The 20,626-nt window shown below is 39.6% G+C and overlaps 2 protein-coding genes across 4 annotated transcripts in view; one reads left to right on the top strand and one right to left on the bottom strand.

Moving 5' to 3' along the window:
* The window catches only part of USP45 (ubiquitin specific peptidase 45), a 77,096-nt gene extending 74,567 nt beyond the window's left edge, over nt 1-2,529 (bottom strand). For all 3 annotated transcript variants that reach the window (XR_002477599.2, XM_021665520.2, XM_064360819.1), the window contains exon 1: nt 2,499-2,529. The gene's annotated coding sequence lies outside the window, so the exon portion shown is untranslated. The remainder of the gene's footprint in view (nt 1-2,498) is intronic.
* Nucleotides 2,530-3,642: 1,113 nt separating this feature from the next.
* On the top strand, nt 3,643-19,996 carry TSTD3 (thiosulfate sulfurtransferase like domain containing 3). Its single transcript, XM_064360372.1, has 5 exons — nt 3,643-3,661; nt 7,983-8,165; nt 17,735-17,908; nt 18,004-18,163; nt 18,740-19,996. The coding sequence occupies exons 1-5, from the start codon at nt 3,643-3,645 to the stop codon at nt 18,810-18,812; spliced, it is 609 nt and encodes a 202-aa protein (XP_064216442.1). The 3' UTR covers nt 18,813-19,996.
* Nucleotides 19,997-20,626: the final 630 nt, after the last annotated feature.

Below are 20,626 nucleotides of genomic sequence, written 5' to 3'. Positions count from 1 at the left end.
GTGTCCAGGGTGACAAGAGGCTGCATCTCAACAAGTCTCTCCACGATCCTTACAGCAGGGTAGGGTATGGAGAAGGGGAAATGGTGAATGGAGAGCTGCTTCCTAAAGCTTCACCTGGAAGCCGCATCTGCTCATATTTTACAGACCAAAGCAAGTCACATGGCACATTTGACTTCAAGTAGACACGGAGAGGGGCTGCCCATGTACAAAGAATGCAACATTACATGTACCCAAAAAGAGGTGAACCAGAATACTTGTGCACAGTCTTAAGGATGACATCATCTTTCTGGCAGAACCCAATCTGAGATGAACCCAATTAACCATTTTCTCCATGTTGGGAGAAAGTCTCATAAGAAAGCAGACTAGGTCCATTATTATTCACTATACCTTTAGATCAACTTACATACTATCCATGAAGCCATTTCAATTCTTCACTTTCCTTAAACCTCCAACTCCTCCATCTCCCCATTCACTTATCAAAAACTGATCTAGTCTTTTACAAAGGGAAAAGAGACATAAGCAGATGGCAAATGTGATCTTTCTACCCCCAAATTTACAAATCTACCTCCATCAATTTAAATTTGATGTCCTTAAAAGAGATAGGTATAACTAATAAAGGGAAAAGGGCCTATGAGAAAACTGGTTATATTTTCCCACTATGGTACAGATGAACTCTTGATAAAGATGAGCATTAACACAGATGTTAGCAAAATAAACAAAACCAGGCATTTTACCTACATGCTGTAAGCAACCTGTGCATTTTTTCAAAAAAACTGACCACAAAACACTGTACCAAAAAAATTTGGTAATGTAGAGGCAATTTTTGATGATTTTTCTGCCATATGTAATATGTCTAAACAGACAGACTCATTTGATACAGTAACCCACCATTTAACAACCATTTGTCTGTAGTTTTCCAATTTCCATTTGAGGCAAAAAGACAAAATTAAAAGTCCAATTATTAAAGCTTCTAATACTTTTTATCATCAAAATTGTGTCTCGCCACTGGAGACTGGGAAGGTAAGGGATGAGAAATTACTTAATGCGTACAATGTACATCATTCAGGTGATGGTTCCACTAAAAGCCCAGTACCACTAGGCAGTACATCCTTGTGACAAAACTGCACTTACATCTCTTACCTTTATACAAATTTTAAAAACTGTGCCTGAAGATCTACGTGACCTCCCCCACATTTGGAGCTTTGATAGGATGCATGGGACTCAACATATAGTTGTACTCATGACTGACATTTATTACACAATGCAGTATGGATATACGGGCTCATCATAATAGAAAAAGACACAGTGGAGTCTGGAGGAATCACGTGTAGGCTCCTTATGCGGCCTGTCTCCCAGGTGGGGTCAAACAAAACACACCCTTCCTCCAGCACAGAAAATGCAGCAACATGTATACAATGTTTCTGCGCAGGGACGCCCATTAGAGACTTGGTGTCCCAGATTTTTATAGAAGCTGATAATTTCGGCATAAAACATATTGTTCAGCACAAACCCAAAATGTAAGTTCCCAGAAGCCAAACAGGCACCAACACTGCAAGCAGTCCTTCCTAAGACAGCAGTCTCAGGCCTGTTAACTCTTTTTAGCACAAATATGGTCTGGCCATTATTCTCATGTGGTTTTCCAAACAACAAACGTTACAGTTTTCAACTTCACCATCACTTAACACTTGTCTTTGCTCTAAAGTAGGATGTGCAACTAAGTGTTTAGAAAGCTTTGTTTTTAAACAGGCTATGTGAAAAGCCCATATCCATAAGAAAAAAAATTTTTTTTTCTACTCTTGGGCAATTATTTATGGGGGTTGGAAGAAAAGAAAAGTGCATCTCCTTTTACATACCAAGCTCAAAAAGATGAGCAGCACTTAATGGTTTTGCTGTTTATCACGCTCAGTTCTAAGCACTTCACAGATTATTAATCCACTTAACCCTCACAACCACTTTAGGAGATAGGTTGCTATTACTTTCCGCATTTTACACTTGAAACTGAGAAAAAGAGGTTAAGCGACTTGCAGGGGTCCCAGAACCAGTAAGTGGCGGATGGAGATGTGGACCCAAGCAGTCCGGCCCCAGAACTCCTAATACAAGACGCTTCCAGAAAGTCGTGGTTAGACACGCTTTCTCCGGTCACCAACACACACACCGCGAGGATGTGAAGAGAAATGCACCGCGAAGAGGCGTACGGAAGGGCGTGGGGCCGCCGTGCGCCCTGGTCACCGGGGAACTCGTGCCCTTCCCGGGCGGCCCCTCGCCAGCCGCGACTCCCCGGGCTTCTCCCGCAGCCGCTGGGACCCGGAGCCGGCAGAGCTGCGCTCACACGGCCCTCGGTGACAGCCCGGCACCCCAGGGATCTGGAAGCCGAGGAGGGTAGGAAGCCTCTCTCCCAGCTTTGCCCACCCACAGGGACCAAGGTCGCCGACGCGAAGACCGAGAAACTGCGGCGACCGTACCGCCGCTGCTATCACAGCGCGGGGTCTCCAACTCACCCCGCCCGGCCGGGCCGCCGCGTCTACAACCAGGAGAAACCGCGCCTGCGCGCCTGTCCCGTGCCTGGCAGGGGAGGGGCCTCATCCACCCGCCGGGAGCGGGGCCCAGGCGTGTTCCGGGCTGCGAGCCCGGGGCCGGGGAGCACGGGGAGGGGTGGAAGGGCGGGGCCGGCTTGCGCGGCGCCTGCGTTCTGCCTATCCGCAGAGCCCGGAGAGCCCCTGGTAATCTCAGAATAGTAGCCATCGACTAGCAATTTATTAGGATCCTGGTCCAGGGTGCGCATCTCAGATGTTGCAGGAGTCCGGCTTAAGTCTCACTTGTTGCTGGGCGCCATCTGGAACAGCCTCTGATTTCCCTCCGTTACCTCTGAACTCTTTTTTTTTTTTTTTTTGAGACGGAGTTTCGCTCTTGTTACCCAGGCTGGACTGCAATGGCGCGATCTCGGCTCACCGCAACCTCAATCTCCTGCCTTAGCCTCCCGAGTAGCTGGGATTACAGGCACGCGCCACCATGCCCAGCTAATTTTTTGTATTTTTAGTAGAGACGGGGTTTCACCACGTTGACCAGGATGGTCTCGATCTCTTGACCTCGTGATCCACCTGCCTCGGCCTCCCAAAGTGCTGGGATTACAGGCTTGAGCCACCGCGCCCGGCCCCCTCCTCTGAACTCTTAAAGTCACATCTAACATTCGTCATATATTACTGTGCTTTTTCCCCATTGCTGTTGTCTTAGCTGTCCTTCTCTCTTCTCAACTAGATAGTACATTTCTTGTGATACACCTATACCTCCTCAAAGCCCGGTTATCAAAGTGGTCAGCACATTGCATATTTAGTAAAAGTAGTTGGTTTGAAAATACTATGTTTGAATCACGGATAGTGCAGATGTTAACACTGGTTGTAGATAGGCTCTAAAAGTCTCCTGATCGTTCACAGCTCTTCAGCCAAGGGACAGATGTGGCTTTAAGGATAAGAGCATTGGCATAGAAATCAGAAGATACGAGAGTTAATATTTTAAACTCTAAATTTTACCTTAAAAACTCTTCTAATATTATTTAAATGTGGAGACCTTGGCAAAGAAGGTTGATATTTGTTTATATTGTACTTACAAGGACTATACATTTAACAAATATAATTGAGCACAGACATGCCAGTTGCTGTTATGGGTACAGAGGTACTCTATCATTTTGGGGGGTAGGATAATTTTTTTCCCTAGGGAAAAAGAAATAAGAATAGGTTGAAATTGTCTACTTCATAAATCAAAAGCTTTCATATATTTTAACGTTGGATTTGACCTAGAACTTGGAGGAACAAGAACAAGCACACTTGGGCAAATCTACATAATTCGAATTCTAATTGTGTCACTGTAAAAGAGTGTGTTAACAAATCTAAATAATTTGCATCCTAATTGTGTCACTGTAAAAATATGTTTTATATGTGGAAACCCAGTTTATGATTGATTTTTTAAAAGGGATTGAATTAGATTATGAAAATTTTAAGTTCTTTTCTTCATAAGAAGAAATTTAGAAATAATCAAATACCATATAATACTTAAATTTTCTTGGAAACAACAAATTTCAAAGCTGTCTTGATTTCCAGTGGCTGTACCCTTAGCATAACCAAAATCTTCAGAGACTGCAATCTTTGTTTCAAAACTTGGCATAAATTGAGGAAAATTCTCTAACACTAAATTTTTATTTCTGATGTTCCTCATTTTTTTTACTTAATTGAATGTAAAATTTACTGTTTGATGGATCATTCAAAGAAAGGAAATTATTTTTAAATGTTATCCAGTAAGTATATTTTTACTGCTATTACAATGACATTATAACAAAACATCAAATAAAAATATAGATTTGCTTAAGAATATCTAACCGTGTATTTCCCAAATAATGCTAAATATCTTGAATTTACCATCATGTTCTGTTTCAAAATATGTGCACTCCTTTGTTAAGCTGTAGGCTATATATATTCCTCTTATATTTCTACCAAGTGTATTTTTTCCTTTTTCTTTTTTCTTTCTTTCTTTTTTTCTTTTTTTTTTTTTGAGATGAAGTCTTGCTTTGTTGCCCAGGCTGGAGTGCAGTGGTATGGTTTGGGTTCACTGCAACCTCCACCTCCTGGGTTCAAGTGGTTCTCCTGCCTCAACCTCCCTAGTAGGTGGAATTACAGATGCCTGCCACCACGCCCAGCTAATTTTTTTTTTTTTTTTTTTTTTGTATTTTAGTAGAGACTGGGTTTCACCATGTTGGCCAGGCTTGGTCTCGAACTCCTGACCTCAAGCAATCCATCCGTCTCGGCCTCCCAAACTGCTGAGATTACAGGCGTGAGCCGCAGCACCCCACTCCTTTTTTTCAAACACCAAGTCAAGCCAGATATCAAGTATACTTTTTAAGATACACTGTTTATTGTAAAAGTAATACCTGCTAGTTCTTCATCTTCCTTTCCTTCCCATACTCCCATTTCCTCTTCTCTGCTTGCTGTTTTCTTAGGTGTAGTTTTAGGCACTGCCTTTGTGCATACAACATGCATTTGTGCCATGTTTTTATATGACTACCTTTACGCTAAAAGATAACACAGCTTAGATTACAGTCTACAATCTGTTCTATGACTTGAAGTTTTCATTTAACAGTATATGTCAGACATATTTTCGTATTAACTTCATTTTTTTTTTTTTGACAGAGACTCGCTCTGTAACCCAGGCTGGAGTGCAGTGGCACAATCTCGGCTCACTGCAACCTCTGCCTCCTGGATTCAAGCGATTCTCCTGCCTCAGCCTCCCCAGTAGCCACTGCACCTGACTAATTTTGTATTTTTAGTAGAGACAGGGTTTCGCCATGTTAGCCAGGCTGGTCTTGAAATCCTGACCTCAGGTGATCCACCTGCCTCCGTCTCCCAATGTGCTGGGATTACAGGCATAAGCCATGGCACCAGGCCATATTAGCCTTATTCTTTTGACCAGTTGCTAAAGTCTCTTGTGAATGAATGTATCTTTTTTTCTATCAGTTAGTGTACATTTGTCTTTGCTTACTAATGCAAATATTCTCGGTAAATAAACTATTCACAGTGAAAATGCTGAGTCAACAGATGCTCATTTAAAGTTTTGATAGAAATTCTTTTTTAAAAAAAAAAAAGAATCACATGAAAGGCCATACATTTCCTAATTTTTCATTTTATTAGTCTGCTACATGGGGGCTTAAAGTCGATTTTAAAAGAAATGGGTGTGAAGTGACTTCATTGGCCAAAAAGAAAAGAAAAGAAAAAGAAATGAGAAAATCCCAAGTCTCTTAAAAATCGTCTTCTTTCTGCCAGGCATGGTGGCTCACACCTGTAATCCCATCACTTTGGGAGGCTGAGGCAGGTGGATCATTTGAGGTCAGGAGTTTGAGACCAGCCTGGCCAACATGGTGAAACCCTGTCTCTACTAAAAATACAAAATTAGCCAGGTGCGGTGGCTACTGGGGAGGCTGAGGCAGGAGAATCGCTTGAACCCAGGAGCCAGAGGTTGCAGTGAGCTGAGATAGTGTCACTGCACTCCAGCCTGGGCGACAGAGTAAGACTCTGCCTCAAAAAAAAAAAAAAAAGAAGTCTTCTTTCCAATAGTCTTTCACTAACACATGAGTAACAACAAAAAATTAAATTAGCTGTTTGAGAATAATGATTCATATAAACTCAGCACCAGTAGATCTTTCTCAGAAAAGTTAAACTATTTCTCCCCCTTTTATCCCATTTTAGATCTTGCTTAAGTTATTCCTTAACAGTGATGGAATAACTTGGACACGATGATCAAGATAACTAGGAACAATGATCAAGAATCTCTTTTTGACAAGATGTTTTTGCTGCAAGGACTCTTACATAAACTAAGTTTAGCAGAGTGCTATATATGGAAGGTTATATTTATCTCCTCAGGAAAAAAAAATCCTACATAAAAATATTTTTAAAATAATAATTAGTCATGAGCCCTAAAAGAATAATTGTTTAGTAATACTTCTCCTGCAAAAGCAGAAATCAGATTAAATATGATTCATTGAGACCAAGTACATTGTTTCCCTATCTTGTGTTCATACTACCTGTGATTTATGATGTATATTTAGATTGGGGATGCCACAGAGAATACATGAATCTACAGTATAAAGTGATATCTTAGTTCAAAGTGAATCCACAAAATAAATTACATAGAGACAGAGACTATGGTTAAGCTCCAAATTATTTGGACAATAATTATAAATGATCTCATTGGTCTAGAAATCTGAAATGGCTTATAACTTATTAAATTATTGATAACTGAATAATTTAAAAGTAAATGCTTAATGAAATTATTCCTTGGACATACACTTTAATAATGCCATTAAAACATGAATATTTTAATGTTTTGTTGAGATGGGGTCTCAGTTACCCAGGCTGATTATAGTGCACTATAGCCTCATATTCCTGAGCTCAGGTGATTCTCCTGATTTAGACTCTGGTAGCTGGGACTACAGGTGTGCACCACAGTGCCTGGCCAAATATTTTAATTTTTAACTGTAAATCTATTTGCAGTTAAATATAGTTTTTATTATGCTTGGGAACCAAGCTGAGAATAAATAAAAAATAAGATAATGAGAAACTTTATGTGGTAGGCCTAATAATGCTCTTCTGCCCCAAAGATGTTCACGTTCTACAAACCTGAAACTTGAATGTGTTACCTTAACTGGCAAAAGGGATTTCAAAGGTGTGATGAAATTAAGTATCTTGAGATAAGAAGATTATCGTGGATTATCTCTGTAGTCTGAATGTAAAGGTCCTTATAAAAAAGAGGCAGCAGAGTCAGAGGAAGAGAAGGAGATGTGATAACAGAAGCAGGAGTCAGAATCGGGGATCTGAAAGCCCAAAGCTCTTGGCTTCGAAGATGTAGGAGACCATGAGAGCCAAGGAATGCAGTTAACCACTACAAGACAGAAAGACAAGTCAAGACGTTCTCTGGAGCTCAGAAGAAACACAGGCTCGCTGACACTTTGATTTTAGCCAAGTGAGATTTCTAATCTACAGAATTGTAGAAAATAAACTTTTAAGCCGGTGAATTTGGGGTAATTTGTTACAGTAGCAATAGGAAACTGATGCTTATTATACAATAGTTGGACATAACTCTGACAAAGCTATAGTCAAATATCATCAATTCGTGGAGGAAAGATGACAGTATGACATTATTTTAATGCCTACATCATTTGAACCAGCTATTAGAGTTAAGAACAGTTCTTAGAAAAGCTTTCCATGTTGTCAGTCTGTTTTAAACAAATCCAATGTATGAAAATCATGTTATAAGGTAAATTGGAAAAGTTTACTTACTTTAAATCTTTAATCTGTCACATTTTATGCTTTCTATTTTTAAACTTTATGCCTCCTGAAAAATAATAATTTTTTTAAAGAGTAAGCATAACCCTTAGTTTCTTTCCAAATGTCTTTAAGTTTTAAAGCAGTAATTACACCTTGCGGCATTACCCGGTTCAGCCGGCGCCTGGCTGGAGGGCGCCCGAGAGCCCGGAGCAGTGCGCCTGGAGGCCGGAGCAAGAGAGGGAGGAGTAGGAGGAAGTGGTCAGCAGCGCGGCGGGCGCCAAGCAATGGTGCTGCCCTGGTTGCTGCTTGGGACTGCGTGCAGGGCGGTCCTCGGGTCAGTGGAGGCTGCGCTCTGCGGTGAGCTTGGTGGTCCCTGAGAAAAGGGAGAGCGCCTAACCTTGGACTTCAGGCAAGGGTTAACGTTGGTGGGGGAGCCATCAATCTTAGCATCTGGGGATATAACCCCCACTTGCAGTTCTTGTTCCTTCAGATCTCGGGCTACACGAACCTGGGGGCTCTTTGGGGACGCGGGGGCCGAGGTAAACATTGTTTCAGCGAGCTCGTGTGGGAGGGCGTTTATATTGGTAATGGTGCTTGACTGAGCAATGAGTAAAGGTCAACTTGCGACTCAGAGGAGCGAGCAAGATGGTCGGTCCCTGCCCGCGAGAGTCGTAATGCCGGTCCCAGCCATGAGAGTTACATTTGTGACCCGCTATAGAGCAGCGCTTAGCGCTTCATGAAACAGCCACCTAGATCTATATAACGTGTTAAAGCTGTAAAAATACCGCCCCTCATTTTACCGCTAAGCCAGCAGAAGCCAGAGACGTGAAGGTAGTTACCGGAGGCGTTGGGTCTAGAACTAAAAGCAGGCCTCCAGGCCCTTCTTTTCGCTTTGCATGCTGCCTCTCCAGCACCAACTTTTCTCTGTGGATGCTGCTACAGGGACCCAGCATTAACACAGCTTCCCCGCAGCCCCACCTACCATTCTATTTTAACTGTTGGCAAGTCCTCTGTAGTTTAAGTTGTGCTTTTCTATGCAAATTTTTGGTTTTTCTTTTCTCCTTTTTTTTCCCCCTTAAGAAACAGAGTCTGGCTCAGTCTCCCCAGCTGGAATGCAGTGCTGTAATCTCAGCTCACTGCAGCTTGGAACTCCTTGGCTCAAGTGATCGTCCTACCTCAGCTTGCAAGCAGCTAGGACTACAGGCGGAGGCCATAAGGCCCAGCTGATTTTGTTTTGTTTTGTTTTTGTAGAATAGGGTTTTGGCTATGTTTCTCAGGCTGGTCTCAAACTCCTGGCCTCAAGTGATCCTCCTGCCTCGGCCTCCCACAGTGTTGGAATTACAGGTGTGAGCTACTGCTCCTGGCCACAAATTGTTTTCTTTCACGTTTATTCAAGAATCATTTGGTGGGTGTGGTGGCTCTTGCCTATAATCCTAGCACTTTGGGAGGCTGAGCTTTTTGAGTTCAGAAGTTCAAGACCAGCCAAGCCAACATGGCAAAACCCCATCTCTACAAAAAATTAGCTGTGCATGGTGGCACACAACTGTAGTCCCAGCTACTTGGGGGTGAGGCAGGAGGATCACTTGAGCCCAGGAGGTTGAGGCTGCAGTGAGCTGAGATCACATCACTGCACTCCAGCCCAGGTGACAAAGTGAGACCCTGTCTTAAAAAAAAGAATCATTTATTGAGCTCTAGGACTGGTGTGGTGGCTCACACCTATAATCTCAGCACTTTGGAGGCCAAGGCAGGAGGACTGCTTGAGCCCAGTAGTTCAAAACCACCCTGGGCTACATAGTGATACCCCATCTCTACTAAAAAAAAAAAAAAAAAAGAAAAAAAAAAGCTGGGCTACATAGTAATACCCCATCTCTACTAAAAAAAGAAAGAAAGGAAAAAAAAAAGCCCAGCATAGTAGCACACATGTAATCCCAGCTACCAGTGAGGCTGAGGTGGGGGCATTTGCTTGAGTCTGGGAGGTCTAGGATGCTGTGAGTCATGATTGCACCACTGCACTCCAGCCTGGGCCACAGAGCAAGACCTTGTCTCAAAAATGAGAAACCAATCATTTATCGAGCTAAACTGCCAGGCTTCCTGCTTGGGAAATGGCCTCTGCAGCTCAGTTCACCCATTTCTAGGGAAAGCAGACACAAGTAATCACCACACACAGCCCAGTCGAGTGACACTGAATGGAAAGAACAACTGACTCTGAGTTCTAGAAAGTATTAGAAAAAGGTGCCTTTTTCACATAAATAATTATGCTGTAATACAAAAATTAGCCGAGCGCCGGTAGTCCCAGCTACTGAGGAGACTGAAGTGGAAGGATTGCTTGAGCCTGGGAGATAATGCCGCTGTACTTCAGTCTGGTCGCCACAGCGAGACCATGTCTCAAAATAAATAAATATACATATGAAATTATGTTAGTATTACACGATTCTATCCTCATATTGAAACAAAACACAACATATGGCACCTTTATATATCCTCCCCCTCCCACTCTTCTCCCCAGATATGGCTTGATACACATCCTTCTACACACTTGCCTGTAAGTATACATGAATAAAAGTACATAAAAATAATATATACACAAATGTGACCTGTGCATACTTTTCTGCAATTCAGAAAAGGTATTCAGAAGCTTTCCATGACGGCACATGTAACTCTTTTAACTGCTGCATATATTCCACCATTAACCAGTCACCTATTGATGAACATTTTGATTTCCAATTTTTTGCTACTATAAAGTTGTTCAATAATTATCACTGTACATGCCACTTTGTGTATTTGTACAACTATTTTACTAGAATAGATATCTAGATGCTACGTTGTTAGATTAAAGGGGAGGTGGCAAGGGACATTTAACTGGGTCTTAAAGGAGAGTAAGAGTGTTCCATGGAGAGATGCGGGAGAAAGATGCGAGATCCATGAGCGGTGTGTATAAATCACGAAGGAAAGGCATAAATAGATATTGATTGATTGCACTGTATATGTGTTTACCTCACTTAAATCTCATAGGTTTAAATGATAATATTAGTATTTTACAAATAAGAAACTAAGTCCTATAAAGTTTAAGTAATTTCTCCAAGGTTATAGAGATAAGTGGGTAAGCCAGAATGTGAATCTAGGTTTATCTGACTCTAAAATCCCTCCTCTTTCCATTATAAAACTATTTAGAGCACACATATACTTTTGATGTAGCTGGAGGGTAGACAAATTGGGTCCTAAGAGGAGGAATTGGGGGAGGAGTGGGTTTGGTAAGGGGCTGTCGAAAGGCATTAAGGAACATACTAAGGAGCTTCGATTCTATCCTGTGATGTAATGCTGCAGTGACTATCCAGGTGAGGTTAGGTTTACTAATGTGGAAACCGAAAAACTGGAGGTTATTCAAAGATTAGGCTGAAAAGGTGAAAATCAGGTGCAATCTATATTACTCTTGAAAATCCCTCTAGAGAACCACACATTATCTCTCAGTAAATCCCAAATAGCCAGTTTTTCTTCAATATAGGAACAGGTTAGTGTTTCTTTGAGCACAAGATCAAGTGGTTGATTTATAAGTGGAGGACATGCTGTACATAAAACACACACTATTAGCTTTAAATAATTAGTATGGAATAGAGGCTTATATCTATGAGAGGCTTAGGGGAGCTGAGACTCATCAAGGAAATGGGTTTACTTCAGGCTTTGCTCACTGAGTGGAAAAGCAAGAAATCTAGTGTTCACTGGTTATTCTCCCATGCTCCACCTCCCAATAGGACTATAATTGAATTACAGAAAATTAAATATAAGTTAGATGACTGTATAAGAAAAACATAAGTATCTTTTATCCAGTTAAAGATGTTACTTGCTGTGATTATCTTTCACAGTGGCTAAGAGTCAGAATCTTGAGTTTAACATAAATGATAAAATTACCATGGTTTTCCAGTTCCTAACAATGAGAAGCAGTAATAAGCATTAATTCAGCCTGCTGGCCCTTTATATTCTGGGAATTCCCAAAACAGCTAGCTGGATGAGAAATAGTTTGATCAGGTTAAGATCTAATCTTGTAGACATAATGAATTTCTAGTTTTCAAATCTGAAGGGGATGGGAAAACCTATATTTTTATTTTTAAATTTTGTTTATTGTGATAAAATTTGTGTATTTGTGATTTTAACTATTTTGAATGTACAATTCAATAGCATTAATTATATTCAGTGTTATGCAACCATCAACACTTTTTATTTCAGTACAAAAATTTTCATCACCCCAAACAGAAACTCCCCATTCCTCCTCCCTCCAACTCCTGACAACCTCTAACCTACTTTCTGTCTCTATGAATTTGCCTGTTCTAAACATTTCATATAAATAGAATCATACAATGTTTGTCCTTTTGTTTCTGTCTTATTTCACTCAGTATGTTTTCATGGTGCATCCATATTGTAGCATGTGTCAGTGCTTCATTCATTTTTATGGCCAACTAATATTCCATTGTATGTATACATCACATTTTATTTATCTATGAATCTGTTGATGAACACTTTGGTTGTTTCTATCTTTTGGTTATTGTGAATAATGTTAATATGAGCATTAGTGTACAAGTATCTGTTTGAGCCCGTTTTCATTTGAGCATATACATAGGAGTGGAATAGCTGGAAACCTGTTCGTTTAAAGCTTTATAGGTATTTGTCCATTTTTATGTTATTTTGCTATCCATGAAAATGACAGATGAAAATAGGTAAGTGTGGCTCGTCTGCAGGTAGTGAGTTATCTCAACTGATTGTCCAGTCAGTTACAGATTGAACTTGTTCTGCTCTTTTCCCCCTTCACACTACTGCACTTGACTAGTCTAAAAAAAAAAGAAATAAAATAGATGTGTGTCTGTTTTTTATAAGAAGATATGCTTTTTTTGCAACTTACTTTTGGCTTTTCTTAATGCACTTAGTACGTAGAACTGCTGGAAATTTCTTTTGGCCTATGAGCTCTGCAAGAAATTACCAAGGCATTAAGAGCATTGTAAACCCAGAAAGTTTCGGAACCTTAGGTTTATACACAATGTTCAACAACTAGTTTTTTAAACTCAATATTGTTTTGGATAATTTACATTAAATAATGCATATCCCATTGTGTAAATATACCACATATAATATAACAGTTGCCTCACTGATGAACTTCCAGGTTATTGTAGTTTTCCAATGTTACAAAGAATGCTACCCGTGAACATAATTACACATATATACATCTGTATTAACTCATACTAAGATTCCTGTAGGATAGGTTCCTAAAATTGTGAGGTAAAAAGGATATGCATACTTAAAATGTTATTACAGCTAAATTTCCCTTCAAAAGTTTGTAACATTATACACTACCAATAATGTATGAAAGTACCCATTTCCTCATTCCCTCACCAACATTTGATATTATAAATTCTTTTAATTTTTACAAACCTGACAAAATAACAAAATTTTGTTTATATGTTGTATTTCCTTAATTAGTAATGAGATCGGGCACCTTCTCACATTTTATTAGCTATTTGTATTTCTCGTGTCAATTCCATGTTCATATAGTTTGACCATTTTTCTATGAGTTTTTTCCTTTTTCCTAGTTATTTGCATGAACTCTATTTTATTAACACTAATCTTTTTTTTCTATGTTACAAGTATTTTCTTCCTGCCTGTCACTTGTATTCAAAGTGTTCATTGTTCTTTTTCCATATATAAATTTAGCATTTTTGTGAGATCAAACCTTTATGGTTTCTGATTTTTGTCACGTTTAGGCCTTCCTGTCCTAAGACTTAAATTATCCACTCATATTTTCTATGAGTACTTTTAAGATATTAGACTTTAGGTTTATATTTAGAATTAATTTAAGCATAAGGAGTGAGGTAACAGCCTGCTTCATGTTTTCTCCTACTTAGTTGGCCTGTTTATGGACTATCATTTCCTTACTAATTTGAAATGTCACTGTTAGCAGATAATGAATTATCATATAAAGTATACTGTAAGTCTCTTTTCTGGACTTAAGACTTTTAAACCTTTTCTTTTGCCAGTTCTACACTACTTAAATCAATTTTACTATATTTAATACTTTAAATAAAATTTGAAGCATAACTGTATCATTTACTTTTTTTTTTTTCTGAGACAAAGTTTCATTCTGTCACTTAGGCTGGAGGGCAGTGGTGCCATCACAGCCTCACTGCAGCCTCCACCTCGTGGGCTCAAATGATCGTCCTGCTTCAGCTTCCCTGGTAACTGGGACAACAGGCATGTGCCATCACATCTGGCTAATTTTAAAAAAAAACTAAGTAGAGATGGAGTCTGACTGTGTTGCCCAGGCTGTCTCTAACTCCTGGACTCAAGTGATCCTCTCACCTCAGCCTCCCAACATGTTGGGATTATAGGCGTAAGCCACTATGCCTGGCCTTATTTTCCTTTTTTTTTTTTTTCCCAAGACAGAGTCTCTCTCTGTTACCAGGCTGGAGTGCAATGGGGTGATCTCAGCTCACTGCAACCACCACCTCCCAGGTTCAAGTGATTCTCCTCCCTCAGCCTCCCAAGTAGCTGGGATTACAGATGCCTGCCACCACGCCCGGCTAATGTTTGTATTTTTAGTAGAGACAGGGTTTCACCATGTTGGCCAGGATGGTCTTGAACTCCTGACCTTGTGATCCGCTTGCCTTAGCCTTCCAAAGTGCTGGGATTACAGGTGTAAGCCACCGCGCCGAGCCATTTTCCTTTCTTATAGTGATCATTTTGTTGTGAAATATGAACATTATTACTTCTTTTGCTATTTCATTTTTAAAATCTTTTGGATATTCTTTTTTAAAAAATAATTTTAGACCTGTAGAAAAGTTGCAAAGTAAGTTTCCTTTATTCTTGCCAACTTCATTTAGTATATAAACATCTTATATAGTGCAATTATTAAAATCAGGAAATTAATATTGCTATAATACTATTAACTAATCTGCAGACTTTTTCTTGACATTGACACTTTTAAAGAGAGTACTAGTTATTTTGTAGATTTTTTTGTCTGAGGTTCTCTTCTAATTAGATTCAGGAAATGAATTTTTTTTGCAAGAATACTAAGGAAGTGATATTGTGCTCTTCTCAGGGCCTCATATCAGGAGGCACATATTGTCAACATGTCTTATTACTAGTGAAGTTATCTTTGAATAAATGGTTAAAGTGGTATCTTTCAGGTTTCTCCCTCTGTAATTAGTAAGTATCTCATGGGAAGATATTACCTCATTTGTCATCACACTTTCACCTCTAGATCTATATCTATCAATGGTTCTTACCTAGAGTGTTTGCCTAATGATTTTCTGTTCCCATCATTCCTTCTATATTTATCAGTTGGAAAGTCCATATAAGGAAGATAATCCCTTTTCCCCATTTATTTATTCTATTACGTCCTTATTATCAGTATGAACCCATGGATTTATTTTATGGGTTATTATCCAATACCATATTATGTTACAATTACAGCTAGCACTCTGTATCTGCAGGTTCAACATCAAAGGATTCAGTCAACTAGAGAGAAAATATTCGGGAATAAAAACCCAAAGTAACCATACAACATCAACAACAATAACAAAAACAAAATACAGTATGACAACTATTTACATAGCATTTACAGTGTACTAAGGATTTTAAGTAAGCCAGATGATTTAAAGTACATGGGAGATGTGCATAAGTTATATGCAAATACTATGCCATTTTATATAAGAGACTTGAGCATCCACAGACTTTGGTATACAAGGGAATACTGGAACCAATCCCCTTCAGATATCAAAAGGTTAAGAGATAGAAACAGTGCCAGGCTGGGTGCAGTGGCTCATGCCTGTAATCCCAGTACTCTGGGAGGCCAAAATGGGCGAATCACGAGGTCAAGAGATCGAGACCATCCTGGCCAACATGGTGAAACCTAGTCTCTACTAAAAATACAAAAATTGGCTGGTCATGGTGGCAAGCGCCTGTAGTCTCAGCTGCTTGGGAGGCTGAGGCAGAAGAATTGCTTGAACATAGGAGGCAGAGATTGCAGTGAGCTGAGATTGCACCACTGCACTCCAGCCTGGCGACAGAGACTTTGTCTCAAAAAAAAAAAAAAAGAAAAAAAGAAACAGTGCCATTAAGTACTTACAAGTGTAGTATAAAATGTAAGGTCCCCACATGTAATGTATGGCTTAATATCTTTGTTTGCAAGGGGAAATGAAATTAAAATTTTCTTAATATTGTAACTTGGATTAAGATTTACAAATTATTTCTATAATTCAGTTACCAGATGCTGAATGTATGTTTACAAGCTCCCACCAATTAAGGGGCTTGGAAAGAGTATAAAATGAAACTGACACAAGGCCAATATCAAATATTTAGGGCAGCACAGGCTGCATCCTGATGCTCAGAGTCAGGATACATGCATACATGGAAAAACTCCTCTTTTCTTTTTTCTTTCTTTCTTTTTTTTTTTTTTTTTTTTTTTTTTTTTGAGACTTTTGCTCTTGTTGCCCAGCCTGGAGTGCAATGGTGCAATCTTGGCTCACTGCAACCTCTGCCTCCTGGGTTCAAGAGATTCTTCTGCCTCAGCTTCCCAAGTAGCTGGGATTACAGATGCCCACCACCACGCCCGACCAATTTTTGTATTTTTAGTAGAGATGGGCTTTCATCATGTTGGTCAGGCTGGTCTTAAACTCCTGACCTCAGGCGACCCACCCACTTCTGCCTCTCAAAGTGCTGGATTATAGGCGTGAGCCACCATGCCTGGCCTTCTTTTTTTTTTTTTTTTGAGACAGGTTCTCACTGTGTCCTCCAGGTTGGAGTGCAGTGATGTGCTCTCGGCTCACTGCAATCCCACCTCTCAGGCTCAAGAGATCCTCCCACTTTGGCTTCCCAAAGTGCTGGGATTACAGGCATGAGCCACCATGCCTGGCTGAAAAATTATTTTCTATACTCTCGCAACACTTTTGACATCAGATATGTGAGTTTTCCAAAACCAAGCAATTTTCCAATTCTCTGTGGACACTAACTGGATGTTCTAAAATTTTATTTTGAACTAACTACCCAAAGTTAGCACAGACCCCACAGGCTAAGGGCTCAGTCCCACAAGACTGTCCCTACCTCAGATGCTAGTCACAAGTCCAGGCTTCCCACACTTCTGACAAGTAGCTGTAAATTGGGGGTTCCCTTGACCCCCTCCTTGGGTTTGATACTTTGCTAGAACTGCTCAGAGAAGTCAGAGAAACACATTTATTGGTTTACTTTAAAGAATATAATAAAAATACAGATAAACAGCCAGATGAAGGGGTACATAGTGGGAAGTCTGGGAGGGTCCCATGCACAGGAGCTTCTGTCCCCATGGAGTTGGAGTGTGCTATCCTCACGGCACTTGCATGTGTTCACCAACCAGAAGCTCTCTGAACCCCATAGTTTAGAGATATTTATGGAAACTTCATCATGTAATCATCAGTTATTAACTCAGTCTCCAGCCACTCTTACCTCCTAGAGGATGAGAATGGGGCTGAGTTCCAAGCTTCTAATCATAGTTGGGTCTTGCTGGTGACCAGCCTCCATCCTGAAGCTGTCCAGGAGCCGACCAAGAGTCACTTCATTAGAACAAAAGAATCTCCTATTACCTAGTACTTCCAAGGGATTTGGGAGCTCTGTCTCAGGAAGTGGAATAAAAGACCAAATACATTAAAATAAAACATGTTCCTAGCACCGCCCCCCCCCAACCCCATCACTCAGGAAATTATAAGGGTTTTAGGAGCTCTTGTATCAGGAACCAGGAGCAGAGACGAAATATATATTTATTATGTCACTATACAAAATACATAAAATACATAGTTTATTAAAGTAAAAATAAATTATTAACTGACTGGAGCTGGGGGAAAATTCTTTTAATCTATTCTTTCCAGCTATTAATAGTAATATTGAAATTGCCTAAATTTTATTTTTTCCAGGTTTAAAGTCAATAAAGGGAAACCACCACAATTTTTATACTGCTATTTCTAAAGATGTCACTTATAAAGAACTTAAAAACCTGTTGAATTCTAAAAATATTATGTTAATTGATGTTAGAGAGGCATGGGAAATTCTGGAGTATGGAAAAATCCCTGGGTCTATCAATATACCATGTAAGTGACATGTGTCTTAAATCGATTTATTAAAAAACATATAAATAATTTACTATATCTAAAATCTAATTGAAATTCTTAACATTTTCTTTCAGTGGATGAGGTAGGTGAGGCTCTACAGATGAACCCAACAGACTTCAAAGAGAAGTACAATGAAGTAAAGCCATCCAAATCTGACAACCTAGTGTTTTCTTGTTTAGCCGGAGTGAGAAGCAAGAAGGCTCTGGACACAGCAATATCTGTGGGCTTTCACGGGTGTGTAGATGAAGGAAAAAGTAGATTCATAAATATTACATTTTCATATGTCTATTTAAGAATTTCTTACAATTACTGTCAGTAAAGGCAGGATAGCAAAACTAAGAGCCTCTTTTCATCTAACTCAAAAGCAACACAATTTTTTAAATAGGTGTGGAGTCTAAATTGTATGGTGAATAGCCATTGAATTATTTATCTCCAAATTTCCTATCAGTCTTCTGTTATAAAGTACAGAAGTGGCTGAGCGTGGTGACTGACACCTGTAATCTCAGCACTTTGGGAGGCTGAGGCAGGAGGATCACAAGGTCAAATCGAGACCATCCTGGTCAACATGGTGAAACCCAGTCTCTACTAAAAATACAAAAATTAGCTGGGCATGGTGGCACGTGCCTGTAGTTCCAGCTACTTAGGAGGCTGAGGCAGGAGAATTGCTTGAACCTGGGAGGCAGAGGTTGCAGTGAGCCAAGATTGCGCTACTGCACTCTAGCCTGGCAACAGAGCAAAACTCCATCTAAAAAAAAAAAAAAAAAAAAAAAAAAACGTTTATAGCACTAACTATTGGATGTATGTTTTCAGTGCTCAACACTACGCCGGCGGATGGAAAGAATGGGTAACCTATGAATTTTCAGAGAAGAAACAAGGAAATTGAATTTTTGGAATACAAGTTGGCTCTTTCCTTGTGTACATGCAGCCAAGGATAGTGGAATGAGCAAGATAATAAAAATCTAGTCCTGGCACCACTAGTTATGGTAAGGGGATTTTTGTATAAGTCAATTAGTTGTTGAATCATTTTCTCATCTGTAAATTGAAAATGCCATTCTCCCCTGAGATAATGCATGTTACTTGCCATGGAAATATAAGGGTTGGGATTATAGGAATTAATTTTAAGTAGCTTAGTATTATTCAATAGTATTCTAAAAGACCAGATTACTTACTTTATCTAATCATGTATGACATTTGTGTTAGTATTCCTTCTATTCAAAGAGGCTATGAGCTAGACATGCAGATTAACACGCAGGTGTGACCTTAAAAAATCAATTAACCTATCCAGAGAAGTTGGTGAAATTTGAACAAGAAAAATACATTAATGGTTTCTAAAGACTTATAGCAGTGTTAGGACCAGCATGCTAGTGATGAAATTTGCACTTTAAAAAACTAAAATTAATATGATTAATAATGGGGATAAATAATCAGAACAGTGGTTGCTGTTCTAGAGGGAAGAAGATTAAATGGAAAAGGCAAGGAGGAGCCAGTCGTGGTGTTTCAGGCCTGTAGTCCCAGCAATTTGTAATGCTGAGGCAGGCGGATCGCTTGTGCTCAGAAGTTCGAGACCAGCCTGGGCAACATGGCAAACCCAGTCTCTACAAAAAAAACACAAAAAATTAGCCAGGTATGGTGGCATGTGCCTGTAGTCCCAGCTACTTGGGGGCTAAGGTGAGATAATCACTTGAGCACTGGAAGATCATGCCACTGCACTCCAGGCTGGGTGACAGAGTGAGACCCTGTCTCAGAAAAACAACAACAAAGTTGAGAGAAAAAAAAAAAGGCAAGAAGAGAACTTTCTAGGGTGATGGAAATGTTCTGTCTTGACTGATGTACTGATACCTCAATCAAGGTATAGGTATATACATTTGTCAAAACACATTGAACACTTAAAAATGTACATATTCAATAAGTGATTGTACCTCAGTTTGTTTAAAAATAATGAAAACAGAAATGCCTAAATATAAATGACTCCCACTAGCATGGGTATATATATTCCTTTGGAATGTTAAGTCCTACACTTATTAGTGTGCTAATGCACTGGTGGCAGAATAAACCTGTTTTGTCTTGTCTGTGCCTCTTTAGACCCATGTATCTTTAGACTCATTTATGCAGTCATTCTTGTAGTAACTATAAGGAGTTGTTTTTTCCTAAACGAGATGGAAGGCCATTGAAGAATCTGGGGTGGGATGCAATCCAATCACCTTGAACTTCTATTTCTGACAATATCAGAAATATATATATATATATTTGTGTGTGTGTGTGTGTGTGTGTGTGTGTGTGTATGTATGTATGATCTGTTTGAAGGCATTAATTACTGAGGCAGCAAAGATCTGAAGAGCCATAATCTTAGGGAGAAGGAAAGTTGTAGATGATGAATCAACGTTGAAGTATTGGGCTCATCAAGGAATAGGATTCTGGGTAAATACATCAGGCTTTTAGTCAGAATCCCTGAAAGGCTATGACCTAGAAGTAAAGGTGAACCAGAAATTCATAACCCCCACAAAAACTCAAAACAAGCTTTGACTTGACTAAATCCCTGAATGAATTAAGGCGATTTTCCTAGTATCTTAAGGGCCTACCAGAAGTAAATCCTCACTGGAGAAACATATCATTATCTAGCTAGAGAAGAAGTTGCCAATAATAAATCTTTTAGTCTTGTAGCCAATTAGGTTTCTGTTGCAACTGCTCAAGTCAGCT

The sequence above is a fragment of the Aotus nancymaae genome, unplaced genomic scaffold (assembly GCF_030222135.1).
Source record: "Aotus nancymaae isolate 86718 unplaced genomic scaffold, 86718_ANA_hifiasm-v0.15.2.pri h1tg000040l, whole genome shotgun sequence".
Lineage (NCBI taxonomy): Eukaryota > Metazoa > Chordata > Mammalia > Primates > Aotidae > Aotus > Aotus nancymaae.
This window is presented reverse-complemented; position numbering and strand designations above follow the sequence as displayed.

Excerpts from the sequence above, each read along its gene's own strand:
- TSTD3 (XM_064360372.1), top strand. Across the intron at positions 17,909-18,003 it reads TGGGTCTATCAATATACCAT|TGGATGAGGTAGGTGAGGCT; the intron begins GTAAGTGACATG and ends ATTTTCTTTCAG. Across the intron at positions 18,164-18,739 it reads ATATCTGTGGGCTTTCACGG|TGCTCAACACTACGCCGGCG; the intron begins GTGTGTAGATGA and ends GTATGTTTTCAG.